Source organism: Trichoplusia ni, chromosome 2 (genome assembly GCF_003590095.1).
Source record: "Trichoplusia ni isolate ovarian cell line Hi5 chromosome 2, tn1, whole genome shotgun sequence".
Classification (NCBI taxonomy): Eukaryota; Metazoa; Arthropoda; class Insecta; order Lepidoptera; family Noctuidae; genus Trichoplusia; species Trichoplusia ni.
The window spans coordinates 4,402,735-4,425,714 of NC_039479.1; the positions used below are offsets into that span (position 1 = coordinate 4,402,735).

The following is a 22,980-nucleotide window of genomic DNA, read 5'->3' on the forward strand; positions in this document are numbered from 1 at the left end:
CACACAATCACTTTGACAGTGTCAAACTGTCAATCAGCTGTTTGACACATTAATTTAAGAATTGCCAGTAGTGTTTTTAGTTTTTCTATCATGAAATAGAATACATCTTTGCTATTTTTCAAATTCTGTAAATGTAATAATTTAAAAACTTACAAATCCAAAGCCACTTTATTTCATCTTACTGAACGTCATGGTTGGCGTGATGCCAAAATTTTCATTCGTTTACCGCCATTGTACGCTAACACTCTATGTTTTGAGAATCACTGCTGTAATTCCATGGTGAACAACAAAGAATATTCTAATCTAATCTTATCTTATCCCTAGCATGTTTATTCTTACCATCGATCGAATAAGCACTTTAAAAATTTCTAACTGATTGTAACTGGTAACCCTGATCACTTGTCCAACCGTCAGTTTCTTTGAAAGTTATAAGTCCGTGTTCATTGCGTGTTTATTTTCTGAATAAACAAACAATAAACTACAGAATATATCAAATCAAACGATGTCTCGTTTTCGTACAGATTCTTCGTGGCAGCGGAATAACAATTCAACCTCAAAAAATATCGTTACGGGCGATCCATTGGCCAGTAAGTTATTGCAAACAGTGTTGTTTACTATTTTTGTTTTCGTAGTAATTTTACTAAATATTTAATAATTCTCCAGCAATATACAATGAAGGCTTGTGGCGACTAAGCAAAGTGTCTCCTCTATACGACTTACAGTACGGAACGGTAAAACTGAAGCAGTATGCTTCGAAAATTCGACAAGCTGTTGTAAGCGCAGTGACGGCTAATTCATCTACAAAGTATGTTGTACAGATCGAAGAACACGCTAACTTGAAATATTCTGAGGATGACGCTAGTGCCTTGATCGTGAGTATTTCTGTTAATAATATTTTTGTTAGAATTTCACTTTTTAGTTAACGAAGGAAGCTTGATAAACTGTTTTCGGCATAAACTGCATATACAAGAGATATTTCTTTAGAAACCCGAAGCAATGCGACATGCATTGCTTCGGTTTTTTGTCCAGTAATGAGAGATGCCAGTCTACAAGCAACTGTTACCGTGAATAGGATATTATGATCATAAGGTAACCATTGAGGTTCATTCATATACTAACCATAGTTAGTATAGGAAAGAGTGGTGCCATGTTCGAGGTACTCCACTCCTAAGATGACTCACTGACTTGTTCTCCTTTTAATTGTAAAGATATCCATCTTAACTTTACTTCTACTAAATTGTTAAATCTGTTTTAGATTAATGTATTATCAACAAGTCAAGAAAACAGTAGTAAGAGTAAAGTATCATACTCTGCAATTCTTTTATCATGGGGTGTAAGCATAAGCCTCGATAATGCAACACATCTGCCATACATGCTGGAGAGAGGTGAACAGAGACTCGGCACTGCCGTGAAGGCTACACTACAGACCATGTTTGACTGCCAGATCAAACAGTTTTGTTTTACACAGGTATTGTTCAAAGTTTATTTTTTAAAATATTAGGGATATACTTCTGAAAATTCAATCAATGCTCAAATTCAGGAAAAGATTTGTGCCCAGCAGTAGGGCTAAATAGTAAGTGACTCAAAAAAGGCATTTTTTTCATTTTGATTAAGCCAGCATTTCGTTAAGTAATAGAGTTTTATCAATTACACTACACAAAATTGTAATAAAACTGTTTCTTTTTTACTTGATAACTCTTAATTGACATTATTTTTTGTTTCCAGCAACACCTCCTATATTTTGGTTTTAGTTTTGTGGAGAATGACTCGTCTCGGAACACAGATCCCTTTACACTCATGTACAGGACACCACAAGTTGACCACAAGGATAAATTAAATTTATCCTTTGAAGTTGGAGACATCCAAATTATATGGAATAGGTATGATACAAATCATATTGTTTATTGTTTTTAATAGCAATCACTAGACTAAATATTTTTTTAGACCCAAATGTAGGAATTGAAAGACTTATTTGACCAATGAAATTGACAACAGCTTGAATGAAGGACAATACATAAGAAAGGGAGTTTCTTGTTGACCGTTTGTTGGTCTCATATATCAACAAGTGTTCTTTCTATTTCAGAATAAATGACGAAGATGGCAAGAAATCAGATTTAGTAACACTAGCATATCAGATACTGCAAAACCAAATTTTCTACATGATCAAATTGGACATCACAGTTTTTGATCTGTGTGAAGTGACATTGCCCAGAGCAGAGGTAAAAAGTAATGGAGTTGTCAAAATGAAAACACCAGAGATAGTCAACTCTGTGTTCACTGTCCTAAATGAAATAAGTAACATTTACACCAGTAACAATACAAGCAGTGCTTCAGATACATAACAGTATTTAACATAGTTGAAGTATGATTTCATTTGTTTTAAAATGTTGAACATGTAAATAAAGGAGTTAAATAAAAAACAACAATATTGTTTTTCAACATTTACTCTCATGAATTACACCTTACAAATGTGTCTGCATATTGTAACCTTACAAAATATTATATCATTACAATGTGCTAAACTTAAAAATAACCTATTTTGTAATCATGTCTTTCAGTACCTTGCAAGCAGTCCTTTTTTAAGTTTACAATTTCATCATTTCCGAACCATTCCAAAATTGGTATCTTGTGCATAACTATTTATATTAGGCCACCACCTAAAAGCATACTTGGTATTTTGATCTAACAGCTGACAAATTGGTCTCAATTCTTCGATGCAAGGTAAAGAAGGTACCAGAAATCATTTATAATTAGATGAAATCTAAAAATATACAACATGTTCACCTTGATTCACTTAACAGGATCAAATTTTCCCAATTTGTACAGATGAATCTCCATAAACTAAAATGTTGACATAAATAATAAAAATATTTTCTAATATACCAATATATTATGTAAACCTAAATATATAATGTATGTACCAGTTAAACATTGTAGCTCAGGCTACAAAATATAATACAAGTGAATGTTTTGTCGCATACTGTGGCAAACATTCAGTCGCTACCGATCGACGAGGCGTTGGTTTACTGCTGTTTCTATACCAAGATCTGTGGCGCATACACTCCATCCATCGAGTGCCATTTACTCATACTCGTCACTAAAACCCATAGGCATGACCATACCCAGTGCAGTACTTCGTATAGAAACCGTAGCATGATAAACTTGCCTGTCGAATACCACAATTGGCCAACACAGACAATAATGAGACTACGATGATATACAACATATAACACGATCTTTTAAATAAATGCCAGATTACAAGATAATTGTGAAATATTATTTATGAAATTTGCAAATTAAATATACACAGAATTACATACACAAAATTACATAAAAGCTTAGAAAATCGTATGAAGGATCTATTTTATTATTACAATATTACATACGACTATTTAATTTCTCACATCTGGTCCATTCGACGTAACCATTATCTTCCATATTTGAACGCGTTCGAATAAAACTTATGTGTACAGTAAATAGATGCCTATTAATAAAGAGATTAAATTTTAATTGCCATCGTCTTTGGGGGACCTAATATACTGCAAACGGGAATAGTAAATGGATTGAATGCTAGAATTTGATCTGTATTTATTGTTGTTCATTTACAAATCAAGTTTTTTTGAAAGATGGCATTAATTTAAGGTAATTGAATATTTCCTACTAAGTATAGAGGTGCCTTAGCGGCGTATTATATTATAACGTGAGTCAGACGCAAGCTATTCTGTAGCATATATAAAATAATCCTATTAATCCGGCATGCGTAAGTTTCGTACCAATGTTCGTTGCACACAGCTGCACCTCCTCCTGCAACAAAACAAACATTTGCATTATTCTTTCTCTTATTTTAACGTTACGTAAAGCTTTTGTCTAAAAGCCCGTTTAAATACCCGTTTTCCCACACGAGATAGTCTATCACAACGTAGTAAGTGTAGTGCTTGTGGAAGCGTGACAGCACACTCGCAATAATATTACTTTAAAACGTGGCGGTTGGCCCCAAGATATTCTATAGTCCTGCAGTAAGGAATTTGATCCCTGGGTCGCGGCCCGGGGTTCACAAACATTTACATAAAACTATGTTGGGGTCGTCTTCCAGTCTAAACGGCTTCAGCTTAGTACTAAAGTTTTGCAAGGAACAACTGCTTATCTGAACTCCTCAACCCAGTTACCTGGGCAACACGATACATCCTCGTTAGACTCTCAAGCTTGACTACCTGTAACGACTGTCAAAAGTGTAGGAATAATAGCCTGGACCCACAATTTAACTTCCTTCCAAAACACGGAGGAACTCTTGATGACAAAGATGGTCACCCATCTGCGGACCAGTTGCGTCATGCGAAGCTTAACCTGTGATCGATTCACTTTTGCGGTTATAGCAAGCTACTCCTCTTGTCTCATATATGTACATATAATGATCCCGTTTCGAATATATCAGTAGTACATGTAGATGTGTCACCTCGTGAGCCCGGTGTGGGGGCCGCGCGCCCTCCTCAGTGTGTGCAGTGCAGCACCTAACAGCAGCCGCCGCCGGCCGCGCCGCCCGCGCCCGCGCCGCCCGCGCCCGCCGCGCCGCCCGCCGTCGAGTGCTGGGGACCGATCTTGATGCCGTTCGCCTAAACAGATGTACTATGTATTAGTGTCTATATCATTTTTCTTCTTAGCTTTTCGATATACCAACTATTTCATATGCAATTATGATTTGTTGTGCTTCAGAATTTACGGAGAACAAAATGTACTAAAGAGGAGTTGGATGAAATTTTGTACGAGAATTTCCACCACTGACAAAGTTTTGTAAAGCTTGATGATGATAATTATTTTTTCATTTATTGGACATGCATCATAATTATCACCATCATCTCAGCCTGTAGCTGTCCACTGCTGGAAATAGGCCTCTCCAAAGTTTCCCAGCGCGACCAGTTCATGCATGGGAACTTTAATTATAAATTTATGCGTTCATTGCAATTATAGGTTGTAAAACTTAAAACACTCATTAGTAAACTTTTCGAACATTTTCGCATACAATGTTATCACACAAAAAATCCCCAAACAATACCATTCCCATCACCCCATTCAATGGTAAACTCCCATTCGAACATAGTATCGATTATAAGATAAGCGAATCGCATCTGACCTCATTGTTGATATCGAACACGCCCTCCTGTATTTTCTCGTAGATCTCTTTGGCAGTGTTGATGAACGCCTCCTCGACGTTGGCCGCGGTCTTGGCCGAAGTCTCCATGAAGACCAGTCCGTGCTCGCGGGCGAAGGCTTCACCCTCCTCCTTCTTTACTTCACGTCGTGATTCCAAGTCACTGGATAAAAAAAGGTTGTAAATCATGAGAGTCAACTGGAAGAAAGTGGAGTGGTCTTTGGAAACTTTAGGATACTAAAAAAAATGCATTATGAGGCCAAATTATCACCAACTCTACACGTTATGGTTCACTACAATCGAGCATAGACTTCCTCAAGTAGCACCATCTTCCCGTCTTCCGCCTTCCGCATTTAGACCGACCAGTAACATTATTTAAAGCAGACTTATAATTTTAACAAAGGGCCGGTGTTGTTAGTTTATATCTGAGTACTGGTTACGCAATATCTCTTACTATATAATTTAAAATAAGTGCTTGCGACAGTACCCTTCAATGCTCATCCAAATGTAAATTTCCATGTGGGTGCTTTACATACCATTAAGAATCTATTTTAAACCAATAACAATCCGCAAGTAACTTAAAACAACGCTCATTATCATAAAATAATACGTATCAATTAAAACAATAAATAATATAGATTCTTGAAGCCCTTCATTTTATACACAAACAATCTATACTAATATATAAAGCTGAAGAGTTTGTTTGTTTGTTTGTTTGTTTGTTTGAACGCGCTAATCTCGGGAACCACTGGTTCGATTTGAAAAATTCTTTTTGTGTTGAATAGACCATTTATCGAGGAAGGCTATAGGCTATATAACATCACGCTGCGACTAATAGGAGCGAAGATACAATGGAAAATGGGGAAAATTCTAACCACGTGGACGAAGTCGCGGGCAACAGCTAGTTGAATATAATTATCTATGCGCTGAATTCTATGACCCAAGGATGAATAATAAACAAACTACGGTAACTTACAAACAATAACCCGTCCGTTTCGAGTTTCCGTTCAACTATAACGGTGAACTAGCTAAGGAGAAACATTAACAAACTGCTAAGTCACAAAAGATAACGGCTGCTACACAATGCACTTTGTTCACACAGTTAGCATAATATGACGAGCACGAAATTCAAATGTTTCGGACGGAAAAGCGGAGCCTACTACCATATCACGGAATATTATTGCAGTTGTTGAAGAGTGAGAGCGCACTACACGGGATAGAGCGGCGTCTCTTTCGAAACTAAAATAATAGTCCTTTAAGATGTGGTAGTACCCCCCCCCAGGAATATTTCACAGAAACTTTACATACAAATGTTTAACGTATTTCGTTCCACATGTCATGTTTATTTTACATGCTACGGTTTAACAAGAATAGGTTTTTACGCCTTAATAGTGGAAAGCGTTTTGTAACTCTGTTTCGTATTACAGGCGAAATTGGTTGCTAGTATGTAAAAATAGCCTCAAGTGTGAATGTGAATTTGAAATTAGGCTCGTTTTCGATTACAGCTGAACAAATATCTACAATTTCTCAGGAAGTAAATAGTAACTTGTCATTTCATGCGGTTTATACTATACAAATAACTTATTTAAATGCCGGTTAAAATTGAAAGAGTACTAATGGGATCATTAACATTTATATAGATACGGAAATCCCAAAAGTGATATGAATAAATGTACCCAATGACGCACATAGTTTCCCTAGTGCCTAAAACCCATTGAGAAGATACCTATATTAGACCTAGTTTAGAGCTATATTGCAACAACCTTCTATTAGTGTAAAAGATGTCAGCCATAAGACTCCAAGAGCCAATTTTTGCGCATCCGTGAATTTAAGTCTACCATCTGTAATAGCTGAGACAACTCATAAAATTACGACAGCTTGTGTCAACATTCAAGTGGTAAATGACTGCGAACCCTTACCTCTTATTTCCAATCAACATGATGACCATGTTGGAGTTAGAGTGCTGGCGCGCATCCTCGAGCCAGGTGGTGAGGTGGTTGAATGTGTCCCGCCTGGTGATGTCGTACACGAGCAAGGCGCCCGCCGCGCCCCTGTAGTACGACCGCGTGATCGATCTGGAAGAGACATATATTATTTAGTTTGGAAGCTTAAGCAGGGACGTATGATTACTTCTTAAAGGAAGTACGACTGTCAACGTTGTGGACGTAGGATGACGCTTCAAGCCGAGCATTGCGCCGTCGCTGGCGGCCATACGTCATCAAAGTCGCCTCTCGACACTCTCTAAGGAAGAAGTCGGCATCTACTGGCCGACGGTGCCAGACGGTCGGGGCGCGTTGAATTGCTATGTATTGCCGAGCACCGATTAAATGCGGGGACGCTGTTTAGCGATTCAGGTTTAGTCAGTAAGAGTCTGACACTACCCGCTTCCTCCCCCGAGGAGGTGGGTGTCCATGAGGATTCCCACGCCTAACCAAAAAGCTTCTTAAAGGAAGTAGGACTGTCACCGTTGTGGCTGTAAGACGAGGCTTCAAGCCGAGCATTGCTAGGTCGCTGGCCGCCATACGCCATCTAAGTCAATAGTTTTAATGTCTGTCGAGATAGATTTACACGTAAAAGTAGGGCTGGCTAATATTTCAAGGCAATTTTGGCCTATATAGCTTTAGTTTTGGTAACAAAAACCTACGGCAGCGATTAAGTTTATTCGAGAGTCCAGGAATCATAAACACGATACTTATGCATTATATCAGATGATCGAAATACAATAATATTGTGATTCATATAACACGAGACGACAAAACAATGGCGTATATTATATTACCTTATGTATTGCGCCCATAAAAGGCCAAGACAAATCTATGAGGAAACATAGGCAACATAAGTAATTAACTGGATTAAGCCGATGCACGATGATATAGAAATACGATGTAAGCAGCTTTCTTTAAGCTTTATCTCAAAACTAAATATAGACGTGTTTTATTTCCCAGCGGAACAAAATGATTGAAATAGAAATAATAAAGGATCCGGATACCTCAAGGAAGCTTAAGATGGATAGTAAATAAAAATATACCTTTATAAAAGAAAAATTCTTTTTATGGACAGAAAAACGAAATAAATTTGGTGTGGGTAGATCTTATTATATTTACGTTTTTCCTTAAGCTTGATTGTGTTATACCGAGAACTTCCTTTTCACGTAAATAATGTAGAATGTTGTTTATTTAGGGGAATTACAGCTTAGTTTGTAAATCCCTATTGGTACAAGTCTTCGAAGCATAACTTTTTCCCATACCCTGTTTGGCCCGGTACCTAGTTTTAATCCAAATCTGACATCAACAAACCATCTGATTGGAAAATATAGCCAATACTAGCTTTAAAGTACTAGTGTTGATTTCATCCTTCTAGTTTTAAACGGGGAAAAGCCTATTGCAAGTCCTTTATTCAAAATTGTAATTAGGTGACAGTAAACCAAACTGGATATTGGACATCTACTTACGTTATCGTTCTCTTATCAGTATATCCGATCTATCACCTCATCTACAAATTATTCTACTTTGACCCATAGATACATGTGTAAGTAAGTGTTTAATTCAAATTTAAAAAAAGCAACCGACTCCAAAAAAATATACTAAAGAGAAAACTTGTTTAAATTTTATGAGACCGAATTGCAGCTATTTCAGGTTATGAAAAAAGAATCATCAAAATCTGAATCCGAATTTCTGAAGTAAGAAATATAAAGACTGAGACTGAGAAAACAGAATGATTTGTTTCTAATTTATCGTTACCGCAACTTAGGTTCGGTATTGAGTAGGTGGTAATATTAAAGGTTAAAAAGGGTCTCATCTATATACGCTGTAACGAACAAAGCTTCTCATAAAATGAGAGTATCGTATATGCGTGAATTAATTATGTGGTATCAAGGTTAATCGGAGTAACAATAATGTTCACAACTGATAACATGACCGATATGAATTTAGGTGAATACATGGTCTGATTCAGATATTAGGTACTTTTGCCGACTAAGTATAGGATGTCGATTATCGCTAAATATGTCTTGTATGAATACAGGACTTCACGATGTCTACAGTTGGGGTGCAGATAAAGTTCCATTCTATCTGACCTTTGACTTGAATGGACTATCCGAATGTTCTATCTGAATAGTAAAAAAAAATCCCAAGCAAACTAGGTAAATGAAGAGTGTTTGACAGCTTTTGTCATTAGAAACCGCTGAGATAAGAGTATATTACCGTTTCCAGATTTTCCAGACGGTAAATAAATTAGTTTCTAGTGCAAAAAATACGTGCTAGGTCATTCATTCGATTACCCCTCTTGAGTTGAAAGCTAAAACACTCATTCACGCGCCTAGTTAAGCACGAAATCGTTGGCTATAGTTGTATTTAAATATATTCTTGTTAACCAACTGAATTAACTGTATCTAGGTTAGTAGCACAATGGATCAAAGTTAGGACTTTATTCTTGCTCTAAATTGCTCAATGCTAGAGCAGATGCTGAATGTATATTTTACCCTTGAACGATTAGCGAGCAATACTCATTTGTGGTTATACTTAACTAGCTGACTCATAGGGACCAGAGTACATGAGGGAAATATTCGATCGTATTGTCAGCCTGTAGTTTAGGAGCTGTATTTAATTTTCTAGGATGGAAATAGGTAAAAACTTTCTTCAAGAAAGTAACGAAGTATGGTAATTATGCAACATGTAAAAAGCTAATGCCGACTAGTGACGTGGTAAGTGTGTGCGATATTGTTATGTTATAAGTATGTTGTATGTTGAAGTGGAAACAAGCACTTCACTGGTCTCTATAAAGAACATTCTTACAGAATGTTTTTTATTTCCAGTCAAAGTATCGGGTGGTTTTTTTTTATTACCTATGCTTAATGTTGAACCATGCGAAATAGTTCAGTCATTTTTGTGGACTACCTGCACATAAGTCATTCCTTACGAAAGAAGTCTATACAAGGGTTGTCTGTAAAAATAAAACCGCCCATCGTGGCACCATGCCCATATTAATAGGTATTTGTTAAATCCTCATCATATGGTGTGAGTAGGTACACCTCACATTAATATTCTACTTAAATACTTAAAGTTCAATGAATGGAAGTGACATTTCAACAAGTTAATCTACTTTAATCCAATGTAAAGAATTACATGCAACCATTGTGTAACTATGTATGAGTACCAAAATGGCACAAGAATGAAATTATTCTGTAACATTAAAAGTTGACCACAGATCCAGTCTCTACAGACATTACTTAAAGTGAGCTACAGAGCATACATAATGTATGAAAACCACAGAGCACATTAAGTCTCTAGACATTCCATTTGGATGTATGATAAGGGACTATGTATGCATGAATGAAATGAATGTTTGATGAGTTGTCTAGGCAGTCAACCTTCACTAATTGCTCTTGCTACATTTGTCAGGGTTAAATAAAGTTAGATCTCAGATATTTATGAAGACAACTCGTTTATTTTCTGACTTCTCATCTCAATGAAGATATAAATAAATGAGTAAGGATGGATAAGTATAATAATGACTTATTTTATTAAAAATTTATACTGTCAACTATGGCATTTAAATTTTATTAAAATACAGAATATAAACAGTAGTAAGACACTAGATTAGTTAAAGCTGATTAGTTGTGAATTACGAGGGTAAAACCACACATTCTAATAGTTGAAACTATTTTTAGAATGACCACTCACATCAAGATTACTTAGCTAATAATTACTCCTTAAGAACCATGTTACTATGGTTTCAATAACACCAGTCTTCATTTTTAAACACTCACTGAATACATAACATCAATTCTGTCTCAATTGGATTTAAAAACAATGTCGGTCTCTTTTAAATAAATATTTTAAAATGTTCACCACAAATGACCTTTTCTTTAAATATGCTTATTTTGTTATAAATGCAGTTTTTGTGTTTATTTTTCACAGACCACTGTTTTTTTTGACGATTCAATAGTAGAATAAAATTCATTAAATGACTATTACAAAATGTGTATGTAAATAACACTGTTCCCTCAATTTCTTGATTTGTCTTATTGCAGGTCCACTTGAAGTTATTTTTTAACTAGCAACACCTTTTTACTACTATATGTAGTGCTGTCATCATCCCTTTATTTATGTAGCATCTACTGTAACAAGGACTTACCGGAATGCCTCCTGACCAGCCGTGTCCCATATTTGGAGTTTGATCTGCTTGCCGTCAATGGTGATCATGCGAGCACCAAACTCTACACCGATTGTGAGATCATGCACGGGCTGGAATCTTTTGTCAGTGAACTGGAGTAGTAAGCATGACTTGCCTACACCTGAGAAAAAAAAGTTAATTTAATTTTCTGTTAGCTATGGATAGCATTTAATGTTTTCGTAGGATCTCTCATTGACCTCACAGCTAAACAGCAACCTAAAGCTTTCCTGAGTCTAATCATTCATTAACAATAATTATATCAGTATATTACTCTACAAACATTTTTTTTAATCCTTTTTTTTCAATCAATATTTCTGCTTGTTTTCTAATCATTCAGTCTTAAAGTATTGTTCCTTATCCTTAATAAGCAATTTAAAATATTTTATTTATTCTTTTTTTGTTTAAAAACATGTGTTTTAAGTCATAAAAACAGCATTAACAATAAATTTAATATAGTTTATCTACTAAGAGGAACTGTCACAAAATGAGGTCATATAATAAAATGAGACAAAGGAAAACAGGTGATGTCTGTATAAACAGATCATTAAGTAGACACAGGAGCTTTGAACCCTTATCTTGTGAACTAATCAGCAAATTCAGACCACAACAACAAAGAATATACTATACAATATAATATGTTTACATGTTAACTATTTATAACTATGAAATAGGTACATATAATTAATAGACCATTAGACACGTTTTATGAATTAAACCTCTCAAAAACAAAGCAAGACCTTGAACTAGGTCTATTCAACAGACATTTGTATTTTTGTTTACTATAAATTAATCCTCGATAACACAATGATTACACTGAGAATTAAGCACACAATATCTGATGTTGTGCGCATTAGTCCTTACTTGACGTAGTTCCCAAACAGCGTAGGTGGAAAAATATATTATCACAAACATTAATTTTCACGACAATTAGACGAGTAGCGACAAACTTCGTCGATGTGATTGAAGTTTATCGAAATCATAACATCCATTGCACAATAATAACGTAATGCACTACACAGAAACTCAAAAAAGTCTAAATAAAATATCAGGAAATAAAATCAATACCTGTGTCGCCGATGATGATGTATTTGAACAAGTAGGCGTATGCCATTTTATCCGCAGTTCTTCGTAACTATTGCAAATTACAATAAATAACGATTGCAAATAAAGGTTCAAGGAATTAATTTATATTATTACAAATAAGACGCAATTTTTAGAAATCACACAGCTGGTTGAATCAATTTGTCATTGTGAAATGTATGAAAGAAAATTTGACAATCATAGCCCATACTTTTAAGGCATAGTACATACTAGTTAAAGGAAACACGAAAACATGTCATCGATTTTTATTATGGGAATCCACATATGAAAACCAAAACTATGTTATTTAAATAAAGTGCATTCATAACACGGATTTGCAGCATAGTGAGGTTCAAAACATTTTTTCGGGATAAATGGGAATCGTCGAGGAAATCAAACGGAGTTCGTGTATTAATAGCTTTACTACAACGAAAAAGCAAGAATATCGCGCCATAAATACGAGTGTTGCCAACTAATAAAACAAATATCTTTGTTTACTTACAGATAAAAACAGAAACCGAATGAAACTGGACTCTACTCGGCACTGTTTTCTCTTAAACTGTCAAGTCTGTCATATGTCAAATTAGGATTTTGATCTGAATATTGCGAATTGGTTTGTTATTATTTCCTTTTACAGACTGTGCCCTGTATATTCAATGTTTTACCTTTTCCGTTAAGTTGTTGTTTGTATAATGTCTTAAATTTATTTTAGAGCCTTCTTTGTCACCTCTATTCACATCAACAAGCCGTTGGTAACCTTAAAAATTCAAGCGAACAATGCCGACTTTTACGATGTATTTGTAATCATGGATTCTTCTAAAGATTCTCAGTCTACGAAGAATTCTGGTAAACTTGATGGTGACGGTGAGAAAAATAAAAACATTAAAAGCGCTCCTACCCAGGCAGGGCAACGGGATAGCGCTGAAAATCTATTTACATCGACATCGAATCCGGGGTCGAGCTTTGTTCCTTTAAATGGACCTCGAACAAATCTCACGAACTCATTAGCTGGTAATGAATCAGGCTCGCAGAGCAGCAAATGTAGTGATAATAAATCTGAATCTAATAAAAATTCATGTAATTCTATACCATCACAAATGTGTAATAACAAAATAACTAATTCTAATTCGGATCAAGCGGATTCTCCAGTTGCAGGCAACAGTAGATCTATACCTTTACTGTGTGATAATGGCACAGAATCAAGTCAAGACAAACAGACAAAAGAAACATGCCAGAGGCATAAAGTGTATGAAAAAGCAGGAAGTAGTAGTCTACCCTCCACCAGTGGGACAAGCAGAGCATCTGATAACCCAGACAATAGCTCTTTTAGGGAAAACAGGAAGAGGCCTTCAAGTTTAAAGTTAAATAGACCAAATTTGGATGACGACAGCTCAAGTGATACGGGGAATGATGACTACTCATTAGGGTCAGAAGATGGATGTATTTACACATATAGAGGTGGTGAGCATTTAGCAGATTTACCTAGTTCATTTTTCAGTCTGGACATGGGTTTACCTATAGAAAAACACTTACCAATGCCTAATTATCAAGGGCCTCAGCAAGGAGCACCTGCAGCTGTAAGGGAACCAGTTTCAAGGGCATCCAGTCCTGACATGGATTTTCTAGAAATGGATTTTGACCCAGGGCCGTCATGTGAAGTGGACACCGGTGATGAATCATCTCCAGATGCTGACTTAGAATCTGCTAGTAATATGCCAGAAGAAATTGAGGTAGTGCCTAGAGGGACATCACCAGAATATGTTCCTGCTGTAAGATATAACGTGCCAGTGGTAGCTGTTCCCACTGTACCCACAAGTACAGCGTCTGGGTCACATGGAGAAGCTGATCCGTACGCATATAGTGTGCCATCAACAAGTCGAGGAGTGGTTATGGGGCATGGTGATGCCTCAGAGAGTACCAGCAGTCAGAACTATGTGGATCAAAACTACAGTTTCGGGCCATACATCACTCATGTGAACTCCAGAGGAGAACAGCTGATTGTTAGAAGGACTATGTCACATGGACCGGTATCAATACCTGTCAGTCTACATGTCTCAAGTGGAGACTTGGTGTCACCAAGGGAGATATTAAATTGTAAGTAAAAATCTTTCATTATCCTTTCTGAAATGACAAAGCTAATTCTGTTTCTTTTAGCTTGTTAAAATGTCTTGTTGTGTAAACCAATTTGACCTAGAAACTAAATACATTAGTAATCTTTCTCATGTTTACTTTAGCAATAAAATAATGAAGAATGATACAAAAAAAAATACGATTCTTATAATTATTCTTATTTCTAGATGAGGAAGAGCATGTGGAAGGTCCATTTGCATACCAAATTAACCAGGGGGCGTCACTTGACACAGCAAATCTGTCATCAGCATTATACCATGTCTCCATGGCTAAGAAGCTGATTGCTGACAAAGTTAGGTTTGATGTGGAAACCCAGGGTGCTGCTAAGGTAACTGACTTATATATTTATTTAGTTATTTGTCTATGTTACTATAAATAATGTTGACACAATTTTTACTCGAAGAATTTCTATCTGAATTGACAATGACTAATTAGGAATGTATGTCTTTAAAATTGTGGAATGTGTGGATATTGTGCATTGTAATTGCTGCCTACCTACATGTGGCTGTACCTGTAGTCTGTAAACACAAAATGTTTATTTAAGTAGACCATGTTTAAAAAATCATTTATTTGTCAAAAGCAATAAGCATAAGATGTCTTGGTTAAATGTTGTTGTTATTACTTACTTCTCAATACACAAAAAGTTAGATAACTGATTCCTTTCAATCGTGCCACATCTAATTGTTATGCAAATATTTGAGTTTATCATCATTTAAGTAAAATTAGAGGTCACTGTCTACACAATTCCTGTTTCCTTTAGTGCACAATTGTTATCAATACAATACAGGTTATCTCTACATTTCTGAATCCTATAAATCGACTGTACTCAGTAAGGACATAATTAGTATGTAAATTGATTTGTATCAAACGGACATAGTAATAATGAGTTCTTCACACTTTGGTATCATGTGACTAACAGGGGGATTAACACAATGTTTCTAAGTAATATTTCTACTCATGTGGAAGAGAGATGCCGCTCTACACCGTGTATTGAAATGAAATTACTTTAGAATGTGGAGATAGGCCCTCGTTCATCACACGAAACCTACGTCTGAAAAGCTCATAAATAGGAGGTCTGTTTGATACCGTGTCTATTTAGATACAATAGATATTCTGGATGTGGCCCTGGACACGATACTTCTTTGCCCTTTCCTCTCTTCATTCTTTTTATCAATTGTTTCTGCCCAGATAACACAAACCTAAAATTTTAATTTTTGTCAAGGTTGGTGAAGCAACCGCGAGCAGTTCGACTGCAGCAGCCTGTGTGGAACCACCTCGTTGCATGATCTGGTCGGAGTGCGAGGCCTGCGAGAGACAGGTCACGCAGATCAGCACCTCGGCCTGCGGGGCCACCGCTGTTGTTAATGTTTTTGTTAGTATTTGTTATATTTATACTATTTTGCTCATATAATGTCTGCGAGTTGACAGAAAATGTTAAAAAATAACAAAATTCGCTCTCGCGGGTTTTGAGTAATGCTGCAAAAAACCTACCTTGAATGTATCTCTCGGACTCCACTGCTCATATACTAAATTTTATCAAAAACAACCAGGTCTATTCTTGTCAAGAAGTAATTCACGAATTTATGTGATTAAAATGTATTACATTGAATTGTAGTAATCATTAACTTAATTTTGTTTCAGAATGCCTTAGGTGTGCCTGTCAATTTAGAAAAGATAACCTCATCTGTTGGAGCACGACAAAGAGCAAATAATGCGCCGTTACCTAGGTAAATATTATGATACAAATATAATTTTTATAGTAAGTACCAAACTTGCTACCTTGAATAAGAATCACTCTTCTGCAACATAACAATACTATTTATAGACATAGGTAAACACTTTGTTTTGTCCTCTTCTGTACTGCTTCGTGTTACATTTACATATTATTATTTGCAATGTTACTTAACACAGCTATTATAATATTAGAAAAAAACAACATTCTCATGTTCCTATTTCTTCTTAATAGATACATAAACTACTTAATACTAAATGCCTAAAATGATGTTTTCAAAGGTATCTGCTGTCGAGAGCGGTGGCAGGCTGTACAGCCGCCGACCTGGTCTCCGGTATCCACAGGGCGTCTGACGGCCTAGTCACTGCGAGGTTCTTTCCGACGCATCCTGAACGAGCGGTGTCGCTGTCTCACTGGCTTGCTGACTGGATCACACTAGGTTTCTGTGGGGATTATTAAAATATGCGCGCGATTATGAGATATTTTGAGTAAGATTACTGAAGATTACTGTGTGAAATTTGTTGCTGTATAATTAAAAACATTGACCTTCCAATATGCTTACTAGCGAATAGACAGTATGTATGTATACGTTTTCGAGTAATTTGCACTCAAGCCACTCAGAAACCTATGATTAACGATAAAGTTTAAAAATGAATAGCACCTTTATCTTATAGCTGTAAATTTTTGTATGGTTAACAGAAAGGTTAATAAAATGGGCTATCGGGCTAATAGACTTGCGTGTATATGCCACTTTTAAGTAAAGGGAGGACACAAAAATTAAATATAAAGATGAATTGAACATTGATCAATTGGTCACTGCGCGTTGGCGATACTATATTTTATAATATCTTTTTTCTACATACTCCACCATTACCGCATGTAATTAGCGATTTGATAATGAAATACTTATTTTATACACTAGCATTTTGCCCGCGGCTTCGCCTACGTCGAGGTCGGTTATATCGCGTTTCCAAGAGACTCTTCAAAAGTCCGGGATAAAATCTATCCTATGTTCTTTCTCAAGGTCAACTCTATCTCTGTACCAAATTTCATTAAAATCGGTTCAGTGGTTTAGACGGGAAAGCGTAACCGACAGACACGGTTACTTTATTAGTAAGGATTATTTGTTAGTCCACAAGCTTTATTTGACACGATTGTTTGTTCTCCAGGCGCAGTACCAATCCTGACCCTGAACCTGCAAGCGGGCTGCGAGGGCGACATCCCGGACGCGTGGCACCACCAGATGGTGTTCGGCGTGTCGCCGCGCGGCGTGTACGTGTGCAACCCGGTGGAGTGCGTGCGCGAGCCCGCGCTGTGGCCGCACCTCACGGCGCCCTCCGAGCTGCTGGTCCGGACCAAGGACGTGCTGTCGAGGTTTACGGCGAATACGGATCTGACGCCGCTCATGGTCGTGCCTGATCGACGGTTTCATACGTTTAATGTTTTAGGTAAGTTAGTTTTTATCTATTTTGGGAATTACTTGTGATTATCTACAGTAATATTAGAAATTATTAGTATTGTTGTAGCGGAAGCAACACAATTTTTCTCATAATTTGGGTTATAGGAGAGCATCAAATATTTAGAGTGTAGATAGCTTTAATCCTCTGTTACGATCTTCTCCTGAACCAGTATTGCTGCTGTTTTGCAAGAGAGACCGCGATTCACACAATGTAGTTCGCCGTCTCGATAAAAGATAGTTCCCCGTAAGATATATTTTCTGGAAATACTGACAGAAGCCAATGTTACTGAACTTTCTGTACTTCTGTAACGAATTGTGGTGGCAACAGCCGGCTTCAAAACCCTATTACGAATAACGAAGTAACAGAAACCTACATAAAGGCAAGGCCGCTCACTAACAAAAAAAAATGTGAGCTTTGCTAGTATTACTAAAAATAATGAATATAATAAATCTGTATTACAGGGCAAGTAGTAAACGTGATCCGCGAGTGGCGCGCTATCGGGTGGGGCGAGTACGGGACGCGCACGCGCCACATCCGCGTGCCGGCCTCGTACGAGGCGGGCGTCACCGTGGCCGCGCTCACCGGCTCCGAGGCCCACCGCCGCCTCATGCTCAGCCCGCAGCTGCCCGTACTCACGCAGACCGACCCCGCATGAGAACCATGGAATTACCACGTTTTATATAGTTTCTGAACTCAACTTCACTCAAATGTGACGTTAATGACAGGTGCGTTTTGTTTCTCGCGCATTTTTAGTGTTCATTCAAGGACGGTTGTTTCGATTCAGGAATGTTTCGGCTGTATGGTGTTCTGTGTAAATTTTTGTTTCGATTCGAAAGCGGTCTGTTAGTGTTTTCTAAAATATTGGTGATAGTTTAAGGCGGATGATAGGTAGGCTTTTATTTCGCTAGACGAAATATTTAGTCACAATACACAGCGGAGTAACATAATATGGACTGAATTTGTAGCACTATCATAAAATACGTTGTATTTTTCTCTCAAGTAAAGACAGTAGAAATAATTCGCTTGTGACTGTTTGGTATTGAAAATGCCAAATTGTGGACACCGATTAGATAACGTACTAGGTTATAATGTAACCATATTTAGATGTATTTTATTCTATATTCGTGTACAAAGCATAATTACATGAACATAACATACATAATATAGTTTTAAACTGTTTATTGTAATGGGAAGCAGAATTTTTGATGTAGTCTGAGGCTCTTCGTATGCTAGGCAACTTAAGTCTTCGACGGTTGATATAAATCGCTGACCTGTTGCCCAGTGTACAAAGAGACTTTCGTCCCTTTTCAAGAACTACACTATGACATGCTGTCTTTATCACTCTCACCCGGACAGAGAAGGACATAACAGAGTGGTTTAATAATGTTGTTCTTGAATATGGACGTAGCTATGCTGTTTCACTGAGCTTTACACATCATTGGTTAATAAAAGGTACAATTTGTACGAAAACCAATGGAACAACTACTTTTATGATTTTAAATCAATATGTATTAATATTTTATATTTCACTATTCGATATAAACATCAATTGAACACAGTTGCAGTGCTTGTGTATTCAATAACATCGTCATGAGTCGTGACATATAGCGATGACGTTTGTTTTGTATACATCTCAGTTATAGGACCTCCGAAATTGCATGTTGTATTAATTAGCATCTACCGTTTGCCGATCAATAATATGATTTTGATAACGTATTGACACATACTGTAAAAAAATATTTCCATGTTTCAGTGGATTGCGAATTAAGTCAAGTTTAACTTGTAATTGGTATGACACTAACCATTTACTACAAAAACGAATTCATTTGCTTACTTTTTAACTTTCTATTGTTTATTTTTCATGCAAAAATGGTCGAAAAGCTAATTTTGTAACATACCCGAATGCATCTTCATTCGTAACCCTACCTTAATTTGTTATTGCTGCCGTTTATTATCCGTTTTTCAGTATTGTAACCATGTTATTCCATTATTTAAATATTCAGTGGCAACACCAGCTTCACGCTCCAGTGCTGCCATCTTCAATATTGAAGTTTCCCTAATGAAAGACATGTTTTTTGTTACTGTCCCCCTATGTTAAATAACACAATAATTAAGTTAGTCGTCTATCCTACTAACATGTTATTTAAAGGCCTATGTACACGTGGTAACACAATTCTCTGAGTTTTGCCGAATTAGTCTGAAGATGTGATTTGTGCGAACCTTTTTGATTTCATGTAGCAGTTGTGTTATGTGGATTTGATACTTACATTCTCGGTTATCGGCTAATTACGTTGCAACGTGTATAGCGGCCTGATAATTACTCTTTTAACAAATATGCACAAATAACGTATTTCTTTTCTTTATGTTAAAGTGATTTGTTTACGTTTACTAGGGTTGCACTAAATGTCGCTCAAACGTTTATTTGATATTCTCGCTGTATAAAAATAGTGTTATCTATTTAGTATTTAAAGGTTTTCGTGTAACTAAAGCTGTGTGATTGGCTAAATTTTATTAGCCATATAAGATTGTACATAGATTTTGTAAGAAATAATTATTATTAGTCCATTGGTGCTTACTAGTCAAAATTATATTAGCACGTACTGTAGTTTGCTATTTTAGTGGGAAACACAAAATTATGTTTTTTTTTCTTTTCGCATTTGGCTGTAATATAAATTGTATATGTATTAACCCACTCACTCGGAATACGACTATTTAATTTGCTTTTAATGTTGAACCGAATTAAAATAGTTATAGCTTTTGAATAGATAGAATTACACAACCGTTGATGTTGATTAGGTATGCTGTAAATATTTATTTTTATTTTATTGTTTATTGATTGGTCAATTAAAACGAGTTAAGATACTTTATACAGGTGTTAAATGATGATAAGATGCAAGTTTTGTGTTTCTTATTTCTATAGTAGACGCCTTGTAGTCAGTTCAACACAATACTTTTGTAAAAGTTATCGCACTTGATAAATGATAAGTTTCGAGGCCGAATTCTTAAGTTTTAAAGCTACTTTAGGTTCCGTTGAATACAAGATATATGCTATATAAGATTCCAATATGAAAACTGTTTATTCCTTAAGATATGTATAAAAAATAATAGACACTTTTTTCGTATATAAAAATACCTACTACTCCTATACAGCGAATTGAACTTGGGTTCATGACGTCATTAGCCAGTATAACAAACTACGGCTACTCGAACAAAATAACAGAGATTAAGCCAGTCCTGATTTTATATTTTCTTCTTACATTAGTCAATATCAGGTATCTAATTTATTCATACCACTATCCGAAAAAGAAATTAAGATGACATCTCTATTGATGTCGTATTCGTCTTGTGTCACTGGAACCTTGGTACTGAAACGTCAGAATACGACCTCTGTAATCTATATTCGGTATATTAACTGTTAATATGTTAGTGTCATGTTGTGGAATGTTACTGAATGTTTTAAAAAATTCTATACTTGTTTCTTCGTATTTATTAATAGTATTAAGTATTTTAAACTATTTAACAACTCAACATCATCAGCCTAGCCTTTTCCAAATGTTAGAGTCGGCTTCCAGTCTTATGGGAGCGCAGTCTGTCAAGCGTAGTTTATTCTTTGATCCATAAACTTGTGCTGTGATAAAAAAAATTAAAACAATTACAGGCATTATTAAAAGGCTTCGTCATATGATTTTATTGCAACAGGTCATTAATTATAAATTGACAGTAATTGATAATAAATAATAATTGTTTATTGCTCTGGAAGAAACCATTCGTAACAACACTGAAAATAACAATTTTCTATCATTAACTGGATCACATTGCAATAGCCATGCGGCTAGCCTCATTTTAATATACTTGCTCTGGCTAAAGACTCCGTGGTAGTGGAATAAAGAAGCTCCTGAGTCGTTTTTTTTTGTATGCTTGGTCTACAACATGGTATCACAGTTTTTTAACACCTGGTTGGCTACTCACGAGTTTTTAACCACACCCTTTCCAAATATAAATTCCTTATTCTTAAGTATGTACTTTTAGAGCATATTCTTTCTCTATTGTAATCCACATAATTATTATTATTTCCAATAGGTGAATTTAATGCTCCATGTGTGGATGCACCTTTATGTACTCTGTTTAACCTGTGTAAAAGACCAGTAGACGAATTAATTTATGTACGCTGTCTTAAAGGCGACTATTGTTTTTTAATAATAATAATTTTCTTAGAACGTTATTCAGATCTGTCGGGTTCAACTCGCGTCCACGCCGCGTCAGCTCATGATCACGAATCATTGGATCCGAAACTAGTCTGGTCGTCACTATAAATATGCATGAGTATGTATATAGTTCTTTGACAATGAGTATTGTTTTGTTAATTAATATTAAAACATTTCGCAACATTCCGCAACACACACAAAGTATAGTGTACTATATTTTGCAAAAGTGGTTTAAGTTAATATTATGCATTTTACTTTAAGTACTGTTTAAGGGTCGCTAGGGACCCCTTGTACTCGATTATATAAAGCAACGTCATGTATAACATTATATTTTTGGAATATACTATGATAGAACTCGTATTTTGTTGTTATTTGAATATATTCTTAGTTTTTCTTTTTTACGTGTTGGCTTACTTGAGTGAGTACTTTACTTTGAGTTCAGACTTATAGGTATATTCTTTTTTATTTATAAGGAAGAGGTAAGATATGATTAATTACCCTCTTCAAAAACCTCATGTAGTCTATATCTGTGTCCTCAATAACAATTTCGGTATGTCCAATGTGATGCACTTGGTCGTCGAAGCAAACCATCGCCAGGTTATTAAGTGAGTACCTACTTTTTTTTAAAGTGTAAGTATAATTGTATAAAACAATATACGTATAAAATAACTATTGTTTTTGTTCTAGTGTGGAGGGCGTAAAGAGTGCTTGAATATTTGTACCTGAAGCGAAACTCGACAGCAAAATAATGTGGTAAGAGATTACTTACCACTATTCTGACATTTTATATAAATATGTTTTTGTTATATTCTTTATTCTCATTGGACAGTCTCTTTTGGACAAACATCGGATTGGAGACTGAAGACATCAGGTATCAGGTACGTGTTATACCTCCTACATTATTATGGCATACTAATATTGTCATCGACCTTATTTCGAACCCGTAAGGTGTGTTCGATGTGTTCTAAAACCTTGATTCTGCAAAATGCATTGTTGGTTTAAATCTCAGATTCCAATAAGTTTTTAATTTATCGAATTACAACCAAGAAGAAA

General features: G+C 35.9%; 3 protein-coding genes across 5 annotated transcripts; 2 read left to right on the plus strand and 1 right to left on the minus strand.

Moving 5' to 3' along the window:
- The first annotated feature begins 397 nt into the window (after positions 1 to 397).
- LOC113504327 lies at positions 398 to 3,190 on the plus strand. Its single transcript, XM_026886592.1, has 5 exons — positions 398 to 587; positions 664 to 872; positions 1,256 to 1,468; positions 1,726 to 1,880; positions 2,084 to 3,190. Exons 1-5 carry the CDS (start codon positions 503 to 505, stop codon positions 2,340 to 2,342), a joined length of 921 nt encoding a protein of 306 aa, XP_026742393.1. The 5' UTR covers positions 398 to 502; the 3' UTR covers positions 2,343 to 3,190.
- On the minus strand, positions 2,429 to 12,586 carry LOC113504336 (ras-related protein Rab-2A). The gene is made up of 6 exons (XM_026886601.1): positions 12,386 to 12,586; positions 11,282 to 11,441; positions 7,066 to 7,221; positions 5,129 to 5,309; positions 4,454 to 4,610; positions 2,429 to 3,804 (listed from the first exon to the last, which is right to left on the minus strand). Exons 1-5 carry the CDS (start codon positions 12,429 to 12,431, stop codon positions 4,509 to 4,511), a joined length of 645 nt encoding a protein of 214 aa, XP_026742402.1. The 5' UTR covers positions 12,432 to 12,586; the 3' UTR covers positions 2,429 to 3,804; positions 4,454 to 4,508.
- A 332-nt stretch (positions 12,587 to 12,918) lies between these two features.
- On the plus strand, positions 12,919 to 22,287 carry LOC113504293. 3 transcript variants are annotated; one of them, XM_026886562.1, is made up of 8 exons: positions 12,919 to 13,861; positions 13,952 to 14,494; positions 14,698 to 14,858; positions 15,753 to 15,902; positions 16,172 to 16,257; positions 16,544 to 16,701; positions 17,432 to 17,710; positions 18,184 to 22,287. In XM_026886562.1, the coding sequence occupies exons 1-8, from the start codon at positions 13,207 to 13,209 to the stop codon at positions 18,375 to 18,377; spliced, it is 2,226 nt and encodes a 741-aa protein (XP_026742363.1). In that variant the 5' UTR covers positions 12,919 to 13,206; the 3' UTR covers positions 18,378 to 22,287. The 3 variants fall into 3 exon arrangements, with proteins under 3 accessions (XP_026742363.1, XP_026742350.1, XP_026742357.1); XM_026886556.1 differs by having other exon boundaries at positions 12,921 to 13,013; positions 13,113 to 14,494; XM_026886549.1 differs by having other exon boundaries at positions 12,920 to 14,494.
- Positions 22,288 to 22,980: the final 693 nt, after the last annotated feature.